General features: G+C 50.7%; 1 protein-coding gene across 1 annotated transcript; it reads left to right on the top strand.

Moving 5' to 3' along the window:
• Nucleotides 1–3,313: 3,313 nt before the first annotated feature.
• CAVIN1 (caveolae associated protein 1) lies at nt 3,314–16,183 on the top strand. Its single transcript, XM_004772688.3, has 2 exons — nt 3,314–3,952; nt 13,672–16,183. The coding sequence occupies exons 1-2, from the start codon at nt 3,482–3,484 to the stop codon at nt 14,371–14,373; spliced, it is 1,173 nt and encodes a 390-aa protein (XP_004772745.1). The 5' UTR covers nt 3,314–3,481; the 3' UTR covers nt 14,374–16,183.
• The last annotated feature ends 4,172 nt before the right edge of the window (nt 16,184–20,355 follow it).

Below are 20,355 nucleotides of genomic sequence, written 5' to 3'. Positions count from 1 at the left end.
CCTCCTTTAAGGCTCCAGTCCCGCAGCTGGCTCATGTTAAGTAGTCACCCTTTTTGAGCAAATGAATGGATAGAGGAATATGACAGAGCTCTGTGAGTTCCCAGCTGCTGACGTGGTTGTATCCCAGTGTTCTTTTTTCTGGGCCAAAGGGTTGTTTGTTTCCACCTCTCCATCCCTTTTACAGACTCTTGCCTCAGCAGCTGAAAGTACACAATGGAACAGTGTGCCTTTCAGCAAATAGAGTGAGCGATGGAAAATGCAAAACATCAACCTTGAATGTAAGCAATGGCATGCTGAATATAATTCCAAATGAAGAGAAACGGACTATTTTCACTGAAATGGAGTGAAGCCTTCTGGTTAAGGCTCTTGTTGGGCTCCATTTCTGGTTATCAGGATTGATAAAGCTGATGCAACAAGTCTTAGCACGCCCCCTGTTGGATTTTGCTGGCATTCAGTAAGAAGAACAAGAGAGAAACTCCTTGCAATTTCTTAGAAGTAGGTATGCAGGGGTAAGGGCCCTTCTGCAAAATTCTCTATTAAGGAGGCATCAAATGAGTCAGAGATGTATTCCCTGGACTGTCCTTTGGATATAACTTGACTCATCCACAAATACTGATATTCCTTTTTGAAGAACAGAAATATTTTCCAAATGTGAAAGCCAAAATGGCATGGACTTAATTCCTTTGAGCAAGCATGCAACTACAAAAACCAAATCAACTACTAAAACTCTTCTTAAGCATCTCCCCCATCCCCAGTGGGGTTTAAATCGTAATTTCTGAATCTCCATTGATAGAGAACTGGCTACATAAGTATAGCATATCCATGCATTGGAAAACAAATCAGCTCTATATTCAGTGACACAGAACAATCTTCATGGTATATTATTAACTGAAAAAAGGCAAAGCGCTGAGCATATATGTGCATGTGTGCATACGTGTGTGTGTGGGTGTGTGTGTGTGTGTTTCTTTCACAAGAAAACAGTAACAGTTTGTCTCTTGGGGGGAGAAATTAGTTGTGCAGAAGGTGTAGAAGGAAAAGTTTTTTTCCCCTCTACTTCTCTGTGTCCTGTTCACAATCTGTATCTTGTGTGTCACCCGTGAAAACAATCTAACCAATTTTAAAAAGTAAGAACCTGGGGCCCTGGCTGGCTCAGTCCAAAGAACATGGGACTCTTGATCTCAGGTTCATGAGTTCTAGTTCCATACAGGGTGCAGATAAATAAATAAGGACCTTATAAAAGGCTAGTAAGGTTCTCTACTGTCACTTCTTTTTTTTTCTTTTTAAAGATTTTATTTATTTATTTGAAAGAGGAAGAGAGCATGAGAAGGGAGAAGCAGACTCCCCAAGAAGCTGGGAGCCTGATGTGGGACTCGATCCCAGAACTCCAGGATCATGACCTGAGCTGAAGGCAGTGGCTTAACCAACTGAGCCACCCAGGCATCCTACTTCTTTTTTTCTAGAAGTCTTATCAATCCTCAGTGGAAGCAACTTAAACTGCTATAGCACATTTTCTCTAATTTTTATTAAAAGACTTTACTTATTTTACTTGAGAGAACACAAGCAGGGGGAGGAGCAGAGGGAAGAAGAGAAGCAGGCTCCCCACTGGATAGGAAGCCCAATGCAGGGCTCAATTCCAGGACCCCAGGATCATGACCTGAGGTGAAGGGAGATGTTTAACTGACTAAGCCATCCAGATGACCCAGTACATTTTTTCTTAATTTCTAAAAAAAATTTAGTATGGTCATCTGTCAATTCTAACAGATATATATCTGCCAGTCATTGGGGCTATCGCAGTCCCAGATATTGAACTCTTCAGCATCTTTCTGGCTTGGTTCTCTGAATGGATTGTTGGGGCCTGGGACCCACGGAGCAGTTTTTCACTCTTCCTAATGATAATGCATGCCAGACTAGAAGTGACCTTTTGCCAAAACCATCATCCACCCAGCTGGGGAAACCCAAGCTTGGTTTCCTAAGCAGGGAAAAGGTCTGCAGCTTTTCTGGGGGAAAGAGGGCTGGTGCCACTCCAGGGAATTCATTACTCCAGTGCTGTGCTAGAGAGCAAAACAGGGGAGCATGGACAGCCTCTTTTTCTCTAGACTTCTGAGTCAAGGGTCCTCTTTGGTTCTGGTCCTTGATGCCCAACACAGTTGAAAATATATCTGTAGTTAATCTTCAGGCTCACATACTGGAAAACAGTATGCATGGGCAGCCATGACTGCCCATCCCTGTCCTAGTGAAAAGTAGAATGCTAAGGTAGAGAGAGCAAGAGAGACATATAGGGGCCTGATTTGAGCACCAAGCCCAGGTTAACCTGTGGGTACTTCTAGCAAGTCACTTGTCCCCTCCAGGCCCTCCTGTTCTTGTCAAGTGAGGAGGTGGGATTTGATGATTCCTCTCATTGCCAAGGGCCAGTCTCTGGCATTAGAAAGATAGATACATTCCTAGGTCCTGCTCTGGGAAGTCAGTGTAAGCTAGGCCTCTGGCAGGAGGAAACACAGGGAAAGGTAATTTTTAAAGAGCGGTGAGAGGTGGGTAAAAGGCTTTGCTTTTTGCTTTATTGTCCATCTTAGTCCTACTCTGTTAGTATAAATCTAAAAACCTAGAGGAGCTGTGCAGCCCTTCACCACCACTGTGATCCTAATCTAAGTTCTCCCTGTCCCTAACAACCCATCAAACATTTGTTTTAAAGATTTTATTTATAAATCATTTCTACATCTACGGTGGGGCTTGAACTCACAACCCCAAGATCAAGAGTCACATGCTCTACTGGCTCAGCCAGCCAGCACCCCAGAACTCTTCACGCGTTTTAGAACGGTGGTGAGTAACTCGGCTGTGGGGGAGGTAGAGACCTCCCCTCCCTTGGAAAACACTGCGGAAGCCATGGATATTTTTCCCTCTCAAAATCTGGGCACAGGCAAATCCAGTATTTTGGATACAACTTTAGATCTCGTGTTCTACTTGACTCCCTGTTCTAGAACTTCAAAGGCTTAGGTACTTTTGTGCGTGAGCAAAAAAACACAGGAGGGAAAAGGAGAGCCCCACTCTTGGACCTGTTTCCCTTCCCGGGTTTACAGCTCACATTCCTCCGCCCCAGTCCCGCGGCGTGGCCTCCGCTGGCAGCCGAGGCCCTAGTCTCCCGCTCCAACTATTCCAACCATCCTGGGAAGGGTGGGGCCCTCGGCTCTTGGGTCCCCCTCGGTTGCCCCCCTTCCCCACCATCGGTCTCCCCTTCGGCCCCGGTCCCTCCCTTTCTCGGGTGGGGCCAGCCAATGGGCGAGGAGACTCTGGGGTTTGGCCCGGGAGCCAGGGAGCTCACCGATTCCCCGCCCTACAGTTCTGGCCACCGTCCCGGTGCGCACGGACGTGGCTCGAGTTTCCTCGGCTCTCCGCTCTTTCTCGCTTTCCCCCCTCCTGCTCTTCCTCCTCTTCTGGGCTTCAGCTCCAGCTCCACCCGGCCGGCCCCGCACGGCTCCGGCTAGCCATGGAGGACACCCAGCTCCATATCATCGAGCAGCCGCTTCCCGGGTACCCCGATGTTGGGGACCCGGGGTCCTCTCCAATGGCGGCGCCAGCGGCGGAGGAGCCGTCAGGGGCCGGCTCTGAGGAGCTGATCAAGTCGGACCAGGTGAACGGCGTGCTGGTGCTGAGCCTTCTGGACAAAATCATCGGCGCCGTCGACCAGATCCAGCTGACCCAAGCCCAGCTGGAGGAACGGCAGGCGGAGATGGAGGGTGCCGTGCAGAGCATCCAGGGCGAGCTGAGCAAGCTGGGCAAGGCACACGCCACCACCAGCAACACCGTGAGCAAGTTGCTGGAGAAGGTGCGCAAGGTCAGCGTCAACGTGAAGACCGTGCGCGGCAGCCTGGAGCGCCAGGCCGGCCAGATCAAGAAGCTGGAGGTCAACGAGGCTGAGCTGCTGAGGCGCCGCAACTTTAAAGTCATGATCTACCAGGTGAGCTGCGGGGTAGACGCGTCTGGCCCGGGGTCTCCGGAGCTTGGGGTAGGAGGACCTGCCCGCCGCGCGGCGCTCCCGCCAGCCTGGCGTGGGTGGCTCACGGGACCCACCTTCCTTCCGGGAGCATGTTGGAGTGGGGTGGGGCAGGGTGGGGTGGGCTCCAGATTCCTGGAGCACGCAGAGGGGCGCGCTTTGCACCCCACGCCTTCTCACGGAGCCCCGTCCCTCTGGCAACAAACTAGCAAAAAAGTTAGGGGGCAGGGCTTGAGGACGTCCCCCCTCGCAGACTGTTCCCAGCTCTGCTGTGCGAAGTCTTCCTGCTTGGCGGAGGTTTTGGGGAAAGCCAGGGGTCCGTGGCGGCCGGTGGGCCCACTGTAAGCGGACACTGGCGGCGTGGCCCGGGTTTGGGGCCTCCGGCCCTGCCCGCCCAATATAGCGGGTGATTCAGGGCTCAGGCACGCATCGGCGGGGGCTGCGCCAAGCGAGGGCAGCGACCGCCAGCACACGCCCCCGGACCCGCATGGGCCTCGGCAGCTCCCGCGTCCTCGGGCTGAGAGCTGCCCCGAGCCTCTGGGCACTTTCAGGCCCTTGGGGACGCAGGCAGCGCTCCCGACCCCTCTCTGCTAGATGGAAGAAGGCGCGGGGGTTGTGGGGGGTGATTGGGGAGGGGAGGTGGGGGTGCAACGTAAGGAGTGCAAGCGGGGTTGGTGGGGCAAAGCGGACAGTCCCTGCCGGGCCCGACGATCCAGGCGCAGGAATCACCCTGCTGGCCTGCGGGACAGCGGAGCAGCTGGCAGACAGGCGGGAGGAGGCTGGCACGCGCCAGGCTCCGCCCAGGCCGCTTGTTGCTTCCTTTGCTCCTCTACCGGTTTTGCTCGGATAAAAATGCCATTTTTGTATCCTGACCGCAAATAAACCTGGAAATCTCAGTGTTGCTGGTCCTCCCCGCTCCCTCCTCCCCAATCACATTAGAAGAGGCTCTGAGCTGAGGGCTTGGGGATCTTTGGACGGGTGGGAATTTGCCAAGCCTCTCCTGCTGTCTTCTTCCCACTGGCCTGGTTGACGTTCTCACCCCAAGGAGGTGAGATCGGGGGTGAAGGCGTTAGTCTATGCTCCCTCAGCCCCTTCCTCTCCCTATAGAAGGGAATGGAAAGAAAAGGAAGGCTACATTTCCCACACCCTCTAGGTGAGAGAACCTGTCAGGGAGCTGTGGTTTCCCTGACTGCACCAAGCTGGATTCTGAGTAACCATCTGGGGTTCAGTGAGGTCCTTAACTGGGTGCCTCTAAGAGGAACTAAGAGAGATGCAGATTAGGACAAGTGTTTGGGACAGTAGACAAAGGGAGATGGGTGAACTTGTACTCATCCAAGGAGATGGTGGTGGGACAGATACAGAACTGGCACGGTCCCCTTCCCTCCAATGCCCAGAGACTCCTCCCAAGTGGCGCTAGTTCCCCCATCAGCCCATATAGCACTATCTGGTAGAAATGTTTGTCTAGAGCTGTTTCACTTAATCTAAATGCTTGGAAGACTGTATGTGAGAGAGATTTTAAAAGAAATATGATAAGTCCCAGGAAGGGGGTGTCACCAAGGGAAGAACACTCAGGTGTCTGGAACCACAGCTGCCAGCTCTTTTCTCCACAGCCTCGTGTATTAGAGGGTTGCCACGAAGGGCTTGGATAGGTTCCTGTCTTCACTCTAAATATCCCAGACCATAGAACGTGGGAAAGTTCTCAGACTCGAGGTAAACCTATGTCAAAGGTAGAGATGCTGAGAGAAGGATGAATCCTTAGGAAGCAAAACTCCTGTGCAGAGGCCAGTGGCATCTCTGTTACTCCCGCTCAGCAGCTGGCAGGGATCTGTCTGTCATGTGTCTCTGGGGGTGGGGGGTGGGGTCTAATCACAGCCTGGAGGTAGAAAGAATGGCTCAAGCTGGGGACCCTGTGCCTCTAAACCACAGGACAACTAACTAATAAGTAGCACTGTTCCAACCTGGAGAGGAGCTCAGAGGCAAGGAAAAGATTCCAGCAACAGGGGTGGGGCTCAGGGAAGCAGCACTTCCCTGAGATGCAGAGCAGATGTCCAGGTAAGGGGCGAGGGTGTGGGGTACTCAGCAGCTAAAGAAAGAGCAGAGGCTGCTCCTTTCTGAGGTCTTCAGGCCTGGGAAGAGAAGGAAGTAAAAATAGCTCTGCGCCTTGGCAGACCTAATAGGGAAGATTGGGGGCGGCAGCATTTATGGTAGTCAGGCTGAGGGGCAGGATGCTTGGGTGGCCAGGCAGAGAGAGAGAGAGAGAGAGAGAGATTTGGAGAAAGGCCTCCTGGGAGAATGTGAGTTTTCCCGAGTGGGAACAGGGGAGTGGATACTGCATTCCCCGCTGCAGATGTGGGAGGTGATGATGCAGCAGTGGGGGCAGGGTGGAAGGGAGAATGAAAGGCCAGGAAGGCCCCAGCTGTGGGATCAGGCCACCTGCCCCCCCCATACCTTTTTCCTGGGGGGGATAAAGAAGAGAATCCCTTGTGTGGCCTCACCCCATATTCAAGGAACTGTTAGACATAATGATTCCACAGGTTAAGTTTGTATTCGATCCCCCTGGCTCCCCCATGAAATTTAGCACCTCCCACCCCAGGATATCAGAGCCCTCACCTTGAACCCACTTCTGAGTCATTACTGTCCTCTGGCATTTCCCTATCTCCTAATAAAAACTAGCAGTTTGGCATCCCATCCTATCAGGGTGATACCTAACTAGGCAACATCTAGTGAAGGAGAAGAACGAAATCTACTAGTAGCGAAGGGTCAGTGGACTGAGAACTGACTGCTGGGAAGATCAGGCAGATCGTGGGCACTGCACAAATGGGAGGGGCACTGATCATTAAAGATTCGGTTCTTCCAGATAACGATTTGGATATTACTAGTGTTCTTTTAGAATGCAGGAAAGGGGCCAAAATGGAAAGAAACACTTTCTGGAGCAGTTGTGATGAGACATGATCTCCACAAGGACCCTTTGGACCTGCTCCCAGTGCTTGATGATATGACCAGGAAGCATTTAAGAGATTAAGGACTTTCAGGCTTTAAAAACAAGGGCACCAAGGCTGGAATGGGGGCTTGCTGGCTTTTCCTCCCCAAATCCTAGCCTAACCCCTACAGCTCTTTACTGGACTCAAGGCAAATTAGGGCTCTCTGTTCCAGAACTCCAAACTTTTGTTCCCAAATATTCCAATGTGAGGCTCTTGCCCCGCTCAGTCCCTGAGCCTAGTGGCCATGGAAAGAGTGCTTACCACATCCTTCCTCTGAAACCCTGAGATTTTCCTGGTCATTGGATCCAAAGCAGGGAGGATACTATTAGGGGTAATCCTAAGACTAAAGGAAATAATACTCCTCCCTCTGATTTTTTTTTTAAATAACTAAAGTCTGACTATTATAAAGGTCAAAATCAAAAAGGGATGCAATGACACAAAATAAGCTACTGATAAAGAGAAGTGAGAGGATACTGTTGCTAGGCAACCAACCTCAGAGATGAGTAGTGGTTTGTTCCATTTCACTGAAGCATACCATTGTGCATGTTTCATTATTCTGCCATTACAGATTTTTTTGAGCTGGAAGATGCTTCAGAGATAATCAGCTTAAGCTCCTTCATTCTATAGCTGGGGAAGTGGAGGCCCAAAGAGGGGAACTTACTTGCCTACTGTCACTCAAGTCAGTGGGGGGTCAAAGCTGGGACTAGAACCCAGGTGTACCCCTTCTTCTGCTAAATTCTCTGCTCCCCACTTCCTCCCTCCATTCCCGGGCTCTGCGGAGAAACCAGAGCAGAGATTATTCCAACAGTGGGTTTGTTCTGGCTCCGTCATTCTCTAAGGGAGACAGTTGCACCATCCTGGCACTTGGGCTGCTGTCTGAGTACATGTGTGCGTGTGCATGTGTGTATACACGTGAGGGTGCAATCAACATTACTAAGAGTAGCTAAGGTTGGTGGCCATTAGTTGCTTAGTCTCCTAGTACTGAAGCAGAGGCAATGGCCGATGACAAAGGACCAATGACAGTGAGGGAGGAGGGAGGGGTACAGAGAGTAAAGCATAGAGCTCCCTGGCCGGTATGGGTATCCCCCTGGCATAGGCTCCGCAGCTGGCTATGAGAGGACCATGTTGGCTTTCTCCTTGGCCTTCCCTCTCCTTATACTCCACAGGGAAGGTTGGCACCTGCTACTTTGTGTTTTTGTGGCTGCAGGCGTTTACCCACCACTGCTGTCACTGGAGTCTGGTAGTGCCCCTAACTTATCTCTCTCCCTGACTTCTCATGATGGTCCAAGGCAAGAGTGGCAGCTCAGCCCCTCAGGAGGAAGAATGGGAGCTGCTGCTAGGTCTTCCAGGATGCAAGCCCAGCTGTTCCTGATTTCTCTGTGTATCTTGGTGTCTGCTATCCCAGGCATGTGTAGGGGGAGGAGTGGCAAGGAAGACAAGAGGTGGGGACATAGCCAAAGGGAAACAACCAGGATGTCCCTCTTCCACGCCTCTACCTCTCCTTATCCTGGGCGGCACCCAGTGCCCACCCTGCCCTGGGGAAATAATAAGAACTAGGACTCTGAAGACAGTAGAGTTGTTCGCCTACTTGCCTTCTTTTTCACTCCTCAGAGCCTCTCCGGCTAGAGTCGGTAACTGACCGCTTAGAGAGCCCCTTCTACATTGCAGCAGCCTCTTACTCCCGCACTCCAGCCCTCAACAGCGTCATCCCATGACTATGGCTTGGTAGGGGCAGAAGGCAGAAGGCTAAGGATGGGAGTGGGGAAGATTCTAGAGGGAAGAAGAGAGGAGCTCTGTTTAAACTGTTTATTAAACACGGGCCTGGGTTTGTCACACTTTCATCCCCGGGGCCCTCTTGATGCAGCATATAAAATATGGTTCCTTTCCAGCCTGATGCATGCCATATTCCCTTCCCCCTACTGGCCAACTCCAATTCTGCATGCCCACTAAGGCCTCTTTCTCTCAACCGCATCCATACCCAACTCAAGCCCCATTTACACCCCTTTTCCTCATCTTAGCCCGAGAAGAAGCTGAAAGCACCCTCTGACCTGGCCACACCCAAGATCGTGCCTTTTGACCTTCTGCCTGAGACTGAGCCCATTGACCTGAAGCCTGAGACAGTGCCTGAGCTCCCACCCTTTGACCAGACGCCTAGGACACTGCCCTATTACCCAGAGCCTGTGTCTCTGCCCACCCCAGAGAAGCCGACAGCCGGTGGGGGCGCTTAGGGTCTCTTGGGTGACATGGCGCAATGGGCATGGGCCGTCACTTCAGTCCACCACCAGCTCACTGCTTAGTGGTGGTCAGTGCTGGGATGAGAGGCCTCTTTCAAGCCCTGGGTTGGTGGTGGATATGGTGAAAACACTCTCGCAGTACGCAGAGTTCAGGCAAATGTGGTGTGTGCAATGGGGTGGGAAGCGAAGGGATGGGGCCCTCCCCCACCTCTGGGTTTCTGTCTTAATAGTAGACGCTCCAAACCCCATATTGGAGCTGTAGCCCGTGCTGCCCTGCATGAAATTGCATGAAACTGTGCCATGGCATCTGATTCTCCTTCCTGTTCCCCTTCCGCCTCCTCCTCAGGGACAGGCCAGTTTGGCTCAAAGCTTCTTTGGAGAGGGCCCTCATGAGGCCAAGGCCTGGGGTCTGTTCTGTGCCCCATACACCCCCTCCCTGGAGCTGAGGAAAACATTTAAACTTATTTTTTCCATTTTTTTTTTAGAAAGTGTTTTGCAAAGGGATCCCTTATGTTTGCCAGATCCTGCCTTGGGTGGGGCACCCAAAAGCTGCCAACTCGGAGAGGCCGGAAGGGGGGACATTTTAGCTGGCTCTGGCTTGGATCCTCTGGCTTCCCTATAGCACAAAAGGGTTTCCTCCAACTTTTTTTCCTTTTCCAAAATCATCCTCCTAAGGAATCCTTTTAAACATTTTCCCTAACTGTCCCGTCCTCCACGAAATTTTAATGCTACAGATATACTATCTATCTACATATGTATTGGGACTCTGGCACTACAAACTACTGGGATACCTAAATTCACCTCTCCCCTCAAGAATTAATTTCCACCCTCTTGGGGGCAACATGAATCCCTCAGCAATCCTGAGATTTTATGACTTTCCCTCGTTTCTACCTCTCCCCAAGTCTTGCCCCTCTTCTAACTTACTCTCTGAGCAGATCCTGGGTCTCTGAATGCCCTCTCCAGAGTCTTCTCTGGCTAGTCCCAGGCGGTAGTTGGGGACAGAGCGTAAAGTCCAGAGAGTCTCCTGGGGTGCCTGGCTGGCTCAGTCAGTAGAGCCTGTGACTCCTGATCTCAGGGTCATGAGGTTGAGCCCCACATTGGATATAGAACTTACTTAAAAAAAAAAAAAAAAATTAAAGAAAAGAAAAAAAAGGAAAGAAAGGCTCCTACTTAAAGAGTCATATGACATTGTCCCTTCTCCCTGACAAATGTGAAGTGCCTGGCCAAGGACTAGGCACATAGTAGGTGCTCGATTAAATTATAATCATATTAAAATCTTCTTCCTAGACCAGAGGATCTTCAGTTTATAAAGCAGAGTTGGGCAGTGGAGTGGATGGGGCGGGAAGTTTCCCTGGGGCTCCTGAAACCCATCTTGGACTGGTGCCTTCCTGGGTTGGAGAACTGTGTGTGCTTGGTTGGGGGGAGGGAAAGCTGTGCATGCTTTTGCTCAGACCTGGTCATTAAAGGTAACTCTGGAAACCAAGCCTGTCGGGAGTGGTGGTTTTCTTTAATAAAAGCGTGAAAACAGAACAAGCAGAGCCACCCCCTGAGGCCCCTCCTTTGGTGGAGGAGCTCTGCCAGGGCAGCAGGGGTGGGACAAGGGTCCCTGGCCATTGTGCCCAGGGTAGGGGGAGGTGCTTTGGAATTGTGTTGGTGGTTGTTGTAGCAACAGGCTGATGGGGTGGACCCAAAACAGCACTCCAAGCCTATGAGTCATAGGGGAAACCTGGCTTGGAAAGGGGGAGAAAAGAGAAAATCCATTAATGGAGGAAAAAAGCTAAAATCATAGTGGTATACCCTCTGCAGAGCCAGTCTACTGGACGTTGTCCAGGGAGTTAGGTCAAGTTATTTCTTCCCCCATCCCCTGATCTTCCACCAAAGCAGCTCTTCTGGTGTAAGCTATCACTCTGGGGGGAACCTACAATGAATGGTGTTAATATATTTTCATATAACTTTCTGGACTGGGAGAGACACCTCCAAATCCAGGAATAAACCCCCTTCACTGGGATTGTTCCCTGATGTTGTATTTGAGACCTTTCAACAAGAATTAGGAAGATGGGATTGGCTACAAGAGGTCTGCGACTCTGTCCTTAGCCCCGTTCAAGCTCAGCTGGCAAACACTTTTAATTTAGGAAGCCAGAGGCCAGGAAAACCAGTCAGCTCAGCCTTTAAGGGATGGGGTGGGGCAGGGGTGAGGGGGCGGTGGTAAGGGGAGGCATCAGGGATGTTGGGGGTGGGGCAGGGGGACAATGTCGATTTGTTTTCCAGCAGCTGGGACTATTTCCTTACTATTCCCCCCCATCACCCTAATCCTTCCCTAGCCCATCCACATTGTCTGAGTTTAGTGAAAGGAGGGGTTCTCTACTATCCTTTGGTGGAGCATGTGTGGGGTTTTAGTCAGAGAGTCTTTGAAGAAGATCAGAGCTGAAATTTTTTTGATACTGGGGTTGCAGGTAAATTCTGGGTGACGGATGAAAAGGTAGCAGAGAGCTTAGATCATGGAGAGTCCTAAAATGGTGTGTAAGAGAGAGGACTTGAGTAGCAGGCAGAAAGACTGTAAAAAGGAAACCCAAAGGGTACAACTGGAAATAAGGAATGTTAAGAGAGGTTGGGATCCTCTTACACTCAAGACAAGGAAAACAATCCCTTCAACTCCTCTGTGAGTGCTAAGAGGGAGAGGGATGGCAGAATGACAGTACTAAGCCAGCTATGGCAGACGGAGACTACAAGTCCCAGAATGCCCTGAGCCCAGATCACCTTGCCTGCTGGGAGGTGTAGTTAAATAATGACAGCTTGAGGTGGCTCGATGCCCAGCAGTACTGGTGTCCAGTTTGGGAGAAAGGGTGGAGCCAGCATTCTGTCTTTGTCCTTGCTAATGCTATTGACAGGGAGGGAAGGAAGTTGGGAGGGGGTGTTCCTAGTTTTCAGTGTAAACCAGGAAACTCTTGGGGGGATGTGGATGGGAGGGAAGAGGAAAGAGGTTGGGGGCTGGGGGAGGAATTTCTGTAGCATGTGGTGCTGAGTGTGTGTGTGTGTGTGTGTGTTTATGAGAGGGGTCAATTCATGTTGCCTCATTTTTCTCAGATGGGTTTTTTTGTTGTTTTTTACAATTCTGGGAAATTGTCTTCAGAAATCCCTTTGAAGCAGTGCCTGGGTGGCCCAGTGGGTTAAGCTTCTGCCTTCAACTCAGGTCGTGATCTCAGGGTCCTGGGATCCAGCCCCGCATCGGGCTCTCTGCTCAGCAGGGAGCCTGCTCCCTGCTCTCTCTGCCTGCTTTGCCTACTTGTGATCTCTCTCTCTCTGTCAAATAAATAAATAAATAAATAAATCTTAAAAAAGAAAAAAAAAAGAAAACCCCTTGAAAACCTACTGTCTCCTTCCTTCATCTGAAGTCCCTAAAGAGGGTCTGAGCCAAAGAGTTCTGGGTTTATGTTTATGTTCTTGAATATGCCCTCTTGCCCTTTCTGTGCTCAGCCTCCCTTACCTTCTTGTAGAGGGTAATCCTGAGATTTTGGAATGTTGGCCCAGAGTCAGGACCTTGGAAAATCTTCCCAGAATGGAAGACAGTGCTGGTGCTAGGTACTCCCAGAGGCAAAGGGAAGAACTGGCTCTGAGCTCTAGAGCTCAGGGACTCTGGGACCACTACCCCATTCCTGGCCCCTTAAGCTCTGGTCTGGGGAGAAAAAAATCACAATGGAAAAAGTAATCCCTCCCTTCCACTCCAAGGCTGGGAAGTCAGAACCAGAATAATTGTCCATGTTGGGGAGAAAACATGCTCTTGGCTGCCAGCCAGCTTCTTCCTCTTTCCTCTCTCAATTTCTACGTGGGTGTAATGACCGCTGCTGGAACAAATCAGTTTAAGGAGATCAAGGATGGGGCGCATGGGCTCAGCACAGCTCTCCTTCCCTGAGACTGGTTCTGAACTTATTTGAAGTCTGGGAAACACTCCCTTTATCTTGCCTTCAAGTTACCGTACCTGGGGGTCGCCTGACTGGCTGTGAGCTCACTCCCTCCCCCCATCCCCTCAACGACTTCTCAAACCCCTTTGCATTTTTTGGTCTAGCTAGAGCAGTGTGCACCAGGGGGCGCTCTGCCCATTTCCAAAGTTAAACTGTGTTCCCTGAGTTAGGAGTAGTAAGATGCGTGGACGCAGGATGTAGGACAGGTTTGGGGACTGCAGAGATATTTAGCTCAAGTGCAATGACTGCACAAGCCGGAAGCTCCGTTCGCTCCTCGCCCGGTCTGTATAGTTACCGTTCATTTAGCACATAATTTACCGGGCGCCCACGCAATGTCCAGCTCACTGGACACTGGCACACCGGCGAAGGGGTCGGGCGGATGTCACAGCTACCACGCACTCCCCCGAATCACCACCCACCCTCCTGCCGCGAGTTCGTCCAGGGTCCCCCAGGTCCCCGCCCAGCCCTCCGCTTTGCCCCCTCACCTCTTCGCTCTGCTCTCCCTTCAGGACGAGGTGAAACTGCCGGCCAAAGTGAGCATCGGCAAGTCGCTGAAAGAGGCGGAGGCGCTGCCCGAGAAGGAGGGCGACGAGCTGGGCGAGGGCGAGCGGCCGGAGGAGGACACGGCCGCGCTCGAGCTGTCGTCCGACGAGGCGGTGGAGGTGGAGGAGGTCATCGAGGAGTCGCGCGCCGAGCGCATCAAGCGCAGCGGCCTGCGGCGCGTGGACGACTTCAAGAAGGCCTTCTCCAAGGAGAAGATGGAGAAGACCAAGGTGCGCACCCGCGAGAACCTGGAGAAGACCCGCCTCAAGACCAAGGAGAACCTGGAGAAGACGCGGCACACGCTCGAGAAGCGCATGAACAAGCTGGGCACGCGCCTCGTCCCCGCCGAGCGGCGCGAGAAGCTCAAGACCTCGCGAGATAAGCTGCGCAAGTCCTTCACGCCTGACCACGTGGTGTACGCGCGCTCCAAGACGGCGGTCTACAAGGTGCCGCCCTTCACCTTCCACGTCAAGAAGATCCGCGAGGGCGAGGTGGAGGTGCTAAAGGCCACCGAGATGGTGGAGGTGGGCGCCGACGATGACGAGGGCGTCGCGGAGCGCGGCGAGGCGGCCGACCTGCTGCGCGGGAGCAGCCCCGACGTGCACACGCTGCTGGAGATCACCGAGGAGTCGGATGCCGTGCTGGTGGACAAGAGCGACAGCGACTGAGCGGACGCACGCGGGGCTCTGCCCGGGAGGCCGCGCCACCCTGCCCCGCCATTCCCCGCCCCCTCCCCATGCCTTTCCCTCTGGACCCTTCTCTTTCGCATTCTCTCTCGGCCCCACGCGGGCTGAGATGTTTCTAAATTGACAACACCGCCCAAGGAGCACCTCTCCAAGTCTTAACGGCTGTTAAGATGGGAGGGGGAGGCAGCCTCCACCATAGATCGCCCCAGTTTGGGCACATTCTGGGTGGGAGTGGAGAGGGGAGTGATGTGTGTCATGGTTGTCCAAGTCAGGGATCTTAAAGGAAATGGTTGTCGTTTCCGTGGCTGCCCCACCCCCACTTTGGGGTAGGCTGCCTTCCCCGCCCCCCCCCCAACCTCCACCTCACACTTGTACCCAGCTGCTGTCATTCCTGCTCACTGAGCTCTTGTTTCTCATCCTGATCCCTGGAGGCTTGAAAGCTAAAACTACCATAAAAAGAAAGAGTGAATCCTGAAGAGGACCCTTGCCCACACGGGAGGCCCCATACTGGAAGGACTTAAAAGCAGCTTTCAGGAGAACCTCGGGCAGTTGGGGGAAGAGGGCAGAGTGAGCGTGACCCTGGAATGAGAGGCTGGCACTGTTGTATCTGTATAGGGTTCTAACAAGGAAGTCTGTAGCCAAGCAGAGCCCTGGGGAAGGAGGAGATGATGTAGGGAACATTTACGATGTTTCTGCATCTGCAACAGCAGCACATGGCTCTGGCTTTGGGAAGAGAATGGGAAACAGTAGAAAGTGGAAATGGGTGAAGAGAGGAGAATTCTCCTCATTAGCAGCCTGAGAAACACAGGACAAGAATCCCGTGGTAGTGGGGTTCTCAGAGGACAGCGGGACAATTTTCAGAATAAGGAGGAAAGACAGTGAGAAAGAGATGATCCAAAGAGGAGAAAGAGGTACGCCTCACTCACCCCTGTCCCTTGACTGAGATCTGAATGGTGCCCCTTGTGGCAGCCCATTTCTCAAATCCAGAATATGAGGGTTCCAGAAGGGGGCAGCACCAGACTGCAGAGAGCTGGGAGGTAGCAGGGAGGCGGACTGGAAGGACAGCAACGTGCTCATGGCCAGGCCACCAAGCTGAGAGCTGGAGGGGACATGGAGAGAGTGTATGGAGCAACCCGGCCTTGGCTCACTCCTGGTAGTTTCTTCTCAAGGTCCTTCCCTAGAGCTAGTATCATAAAACTGCGAAACTTGCCAAGATCTCTTTCAAGACCTCCTTGCCTTTGTGGGTTCTCCTGAATCATTGGGGATGATGGGTATGCTACTTCCAGTCCTGTTGTGCACTGAAAGGTTCTCCTCAGGACACTTCAGTACACCCCCCCCCCCATTCCTCTCCAGTAAAGGCCGCTTGTCAGAAGCAAAGACAACTCCCTTCCCCTTCAAGCACAGCCCAAAAACGAGGATTGAAGGCTTCCTCCTCCCCCATCTCCTCTGCCTTATCTTCCCTGCTTTGCTTTTTATAGTTGCAGCTAATAGTTTTAAGGGGTGGAGGGAGGGAGCCTGGGGACACAAACTTTTTTTTTTATAATACAAAGCTTTGCTTTCCGCTCCCAACCCCTACCCCTACCCCCCTTTTTGGTTCCCTTCTCTCTTCTGAACGGTTGGAGACGCTTCAGCTGAGGGAGGATGGGGATTGTGGGACAGGGTCCCTTGGTGCTGATGGGCTGAAGGGGCCTGAGTTGTGGGCAGTTACAGTTTCCTGTGGGCTCCTGGGAGCCTCTCATGTTGCTGTGTCCTGGTAAGCAGCCCGACCAATAAACCCGCTTTTCTAAAAGGATCTGTGCTGGATTATATTGTCTAAAGGCAGTTACATAGGCTGAGTGGTAGAGGACAGGAGAGAACCAGGGTGGGGAAGAGGGAGAGGACTGTTGGTTTAAACCTGTCCCATGTGCCTGGAGTGGGTGTGGGAGTGGGGTATTATTATCATCCCCATTTTAGAGATGAAGAAACACAGAGTGACTTGTCTAAAGTCACGTACTCAGTAAGTGGCAGAGCTGGGATTCTGAGCTGGGCAGCCTGGCTCCATGGTCTTAACTGTCAAGAATCTGTAACCTTCTCTTGGTGTGGATCCATTCCCTGCTGTCAGGGCATTAGCCCTTCAGACACACTGTTAACCCTACTCAGTTTGAGCTTTCTCCAAATCCACCCTTCAGAATCAGATCTGGCCTAGAGGATGCAACCTGGGAGGGGAAAATTCACAGACCCTGACTCAGAGGGCTGAATGTCATAGAGAAAGGATTCCAGTGCATGTTGGATGTGCCGGTCATAGCCACACAGCATAGTTAATTCTCCTCACAATCCTGGGATGAGCACCTATTTTGTTGTCTATGCAGTCTCTCTTCCCCTTGAGTAAGCAGCCTGCCCTACCTGTCCACAAGCTATGGATTTTTTTTTTTTTTTAGAACAATGGACTCAAGTCATCATGTGGATTCCACCTATATATCAGAATCTCCCTAATGAAAATAGTGTCACTTCTGGGGCTCCATCTCAGCTTTTTCCCACAACTCAAACAAGCTGAGCCCTTCCTCATGAACCATGCATTTCCCTTCAACTCCCCTATCCCTGCCACCAGCAACAAGTACAGCAGCAGTCTGGAGTTCTAAATCTCCCAGAAAGGGTTAGCTTCCTGCCAAAAGAAATGAAAACAGATGCTGAAAATTCAGAGCCTGGGAGCCAGGAAACTTCCTTCTTGCCAGGAGAGGATCCTTCTTCCTCTGGGATCCAGATGTACAGCTGTGAGAAGCAGGGAATGATGTCAGGACTCCAGCTGTGAAGTAAGAAGGCCAGGGGAAACCAGGGGAAGTCCTGAGATACCAGGCTGTCATTTACTTCTCTTATCCACAATCGGGCACCTGACACACACACATCCCTTCTACAAGCCATGTCTCTCACTGGTCCACCACAATTTCAATACCAGGGCAATGACTTTGCTGTGCCTTCCCTACCCAGATTATCCTGGGCACTGCTTTGTGAAGAACAGTCCTAATTCTCTGAGCAGCCACATTTCTGCTACCCCTTGCTCCACAGCAAAGTGAGGGACCACAGCCTCCCCAGAACCAGAAATTACTCCCTTCCGTCTTGCTGCTGAAGTGAGGAGGAGGGCGGGTCTCAGGTACTGATGAGATAGTCAACAGCTGACCAATAGGATTTGAGGGCATTCCAAGGTCCCGCAGCTTCAAAGCATCTTTTCCACAAAGTAATCCTGAACTTGCCCTGAACTTGCCCACCCATCATTAGCATTATTTCCATGACAATAAACTAGGGGTATTGTCTTCTCAAAGGATAACAAAAAGTGCGCCTTGGGATCTAAGGAAGTTCTACAGCCTCAGATTGAGTTGATCAGGTCTCTAAATTGTACCTCCAAAGCGCTAAGAAGGCTGGGGTCTGTTGAGGTCAGAAGAAAACAGTTTAAGCCCGTCTCTGGTCCAGACCCTCATCTGCTCCCACCTGGATTTTTGAATGGACTTTAAATTCTCTTTCCAATCCATTCCCCAAATTACTACCAGATAGAGATAGAAGATCTAGAGATAACAGATTTTTTTTTTTTTTTTAAAGAAAACATACCTTACAGTTTAAGCCCCTTCCTCTGACCAAAGGGTTAAACTTAGTGACGTGGCTCACAAGATCCCTTAAGAGACTAGTCCCCGCCCCAGTTCTTGCTGGTCTTCAACATGCTCTTTACTGAGTTTGCTGGCCAGAAATGGACCACACATTTTCAAACCTGTGGGCCTTTGCTCAGGCTGCTCCCTCTCTATGGAATGGCCTCCCCTTCACCACTTTCTCTCTTAAGCCAACCTCTTCCCCAGCTCCACCCTGATTATACTATCCCTGCCTTTCTCAGGGCTCCCATAGAACTTTATTTCAATAAACACTTGTTGAATGAATGAGAAGACTCCTTCTATTGAGTCATAAACTCAAACCAGCTGCAATAGAAACAAAGCAAAAAATTAAAAAATAATAATAACAATCATGGTGCCTGGGCTGGCTCAGTCGGTAGGGCACATGAGTCTTGATCTCAGAATTGCGAGTTCAAGCCTCATGCTGGATATAGCGATTACTTATAAATAAATAAATAAAGGGGCATCTGGTGACTCAGTCAGTTGAACAGCCAACTGGTGATTTCCGCTCAGGTCATCATCACATAGGTCATGGGATGGAGCACCCCCTCCCCCTCAGCTGGGAGTCTGCTTGAGATTCTCTCCCTCTGCTCCACCCCTCACTGGCGTGCAGGCTCTCCCTCCTAACTCTCTCTCTCTTTAAAAATAATAAAAAAAAATCTTTTAAAAAAGAATGAAGGGGAAAAAAGCTGAAAACAAATGCAGAAGGAATTAATGTGATAAAATAATTCCTGGTAATAGGTTCCAAGGGTGTCCAAGATGCAAATTCTGATATAATGTCATTGGAAGTTTATTTCCCCTCTTATTTTATCTTTTTCATTGTTTGTTGGATTAATAATCAGATTTTCCCCCATGTTTTGGCAAAGATGACCATCAGTAACTGTAGGAGGGTTTCTTTCCAAATCCTTCCAGCCAGAATTGCAGATAGGATGTCCATTGGCCCTAAAGGTCATAAATAGGTCATAAATCTGAATCTCTGTGCCTCTGACCACATCTAGGTTATGTACCACTTCTGGAACCATAGACTAGAGAGTGAAGGAAGGCTGATTTCCCAAAGGAAAATTGGGCTGCTGTTATCAACAGCAAAGGGAGAGGACGATAGCCAGACGTTGAAACAACAGTGATCTGTTTGTGATACTGTGCTAGGAGCCAAGAGACTAAAAAGATAACATATCTAGCTTTTGATTTTAAAGCATTTGCAATTAGTGGGAAAAGCAGATATACAAAATAGCTCAAGGTGGGAGGTAAGGGAGGTAAAGCAAAATGCAAAAGCAGTACACTGGAGAGGGATTAATCCTGCTTGGGGAAAATGGGGACATTTGAAAGATGCACTCCTAAACATGGGTAGGATTTCAAATAGACGTTGGTGGAGGGCTGAGATAGCATTTTCCATGATTTCTGTGCCGCCAGAGCCTAATGGTGTCTCAGTTATTGCAGTGGTTAATGATCATTTGGTTGGAAATATAAGAAAAAGACACTGGCCATAAAGGGGAAAAGGAACCTACATTGGAAGGCTGCCAAGATATCCCGTGGACTCCAAGGAACCGCTGAACAGCTAAGGTAGGAAGAATAGGAACCAGGGGATCTCCAGGGACTTCTGAGAGGGAGTTGATGGATAGCCCTCTCTAACATGATGACATTAATGGAACTTAGCTCTAAGGGCTCCCAGGCTCTGTGGTTCTCAGTTTCAAATTCCAGATTCCTGGCACAGAGAATCTGATTAAAGCAGTTAACATCAGTGTTCACCCTGGATTTAATCATCTATGGCCAGGAGGACAGGCTCATGTAATATAGGCGTGGCTGAAAGGACCCATTCCAGTGTACAATTGCAGAGTGGGGAGAGGAGCAATCCCCAGGAAAGAAGGATTTGTTGAGCACCAGGCAGGACCCAAGAGGTATCTGTTAATATGGTAGGTGTTCAATAAAGGTAATTGAACGAAAGCAGTGATGTGGGACAGGGAAAGTTCTCCAGGCAAAGGGGATAGTGTATGGAAAGGTAGAGGCAGGAAAGCTGAAGGCATGATTGAGGAAGAATTAATAGAATTATGGAATGTTGGAACTAAAAAGGGTTTTGTTTTATATTTTTTTTAAAGATTTTATCTATTTATTTGACAGAAATCACAAGTAGGCGGAGAGGCAGGCAGAGAGAGAGGAAGGGAAGCAGGCTCCCTGCCAAGCAGAGAGCCCGATGCGGGACTCGATCCCAGGACCCTGAGATCACGAAGGCAGCGGCCCAACCCACTGAGCCACCCAGGCGCCCCAGGGTTTTGTTTTATAGATGAGGCAATAGAAGGAGTCATCTTACAGAGGATGTTGCTGGGGACCCAGAAGA

This window comes from Mustela putorius, unplaced genomic scaffold (genome assembly GCF_011764305.1).
Source record: "Mustela putorius furo isolate JIRA1106 unplaced genomic scaffold, ASM1176430v1.1 tig00000487_pilon_pilon_pilon, whole genome shotgun sequence".
Classification (NCBI taxonomy): Eukaryota; Metazoa; Chordata; class Mammalia; order Carnivora; family Mustelidae; genus Mustela; species Mustela putorius.
The sequence above is the reverse complement of the archived record's forward strand: the minus strand, read 5'-3'. Positions and strand labels throughout refer to the sequence as shown.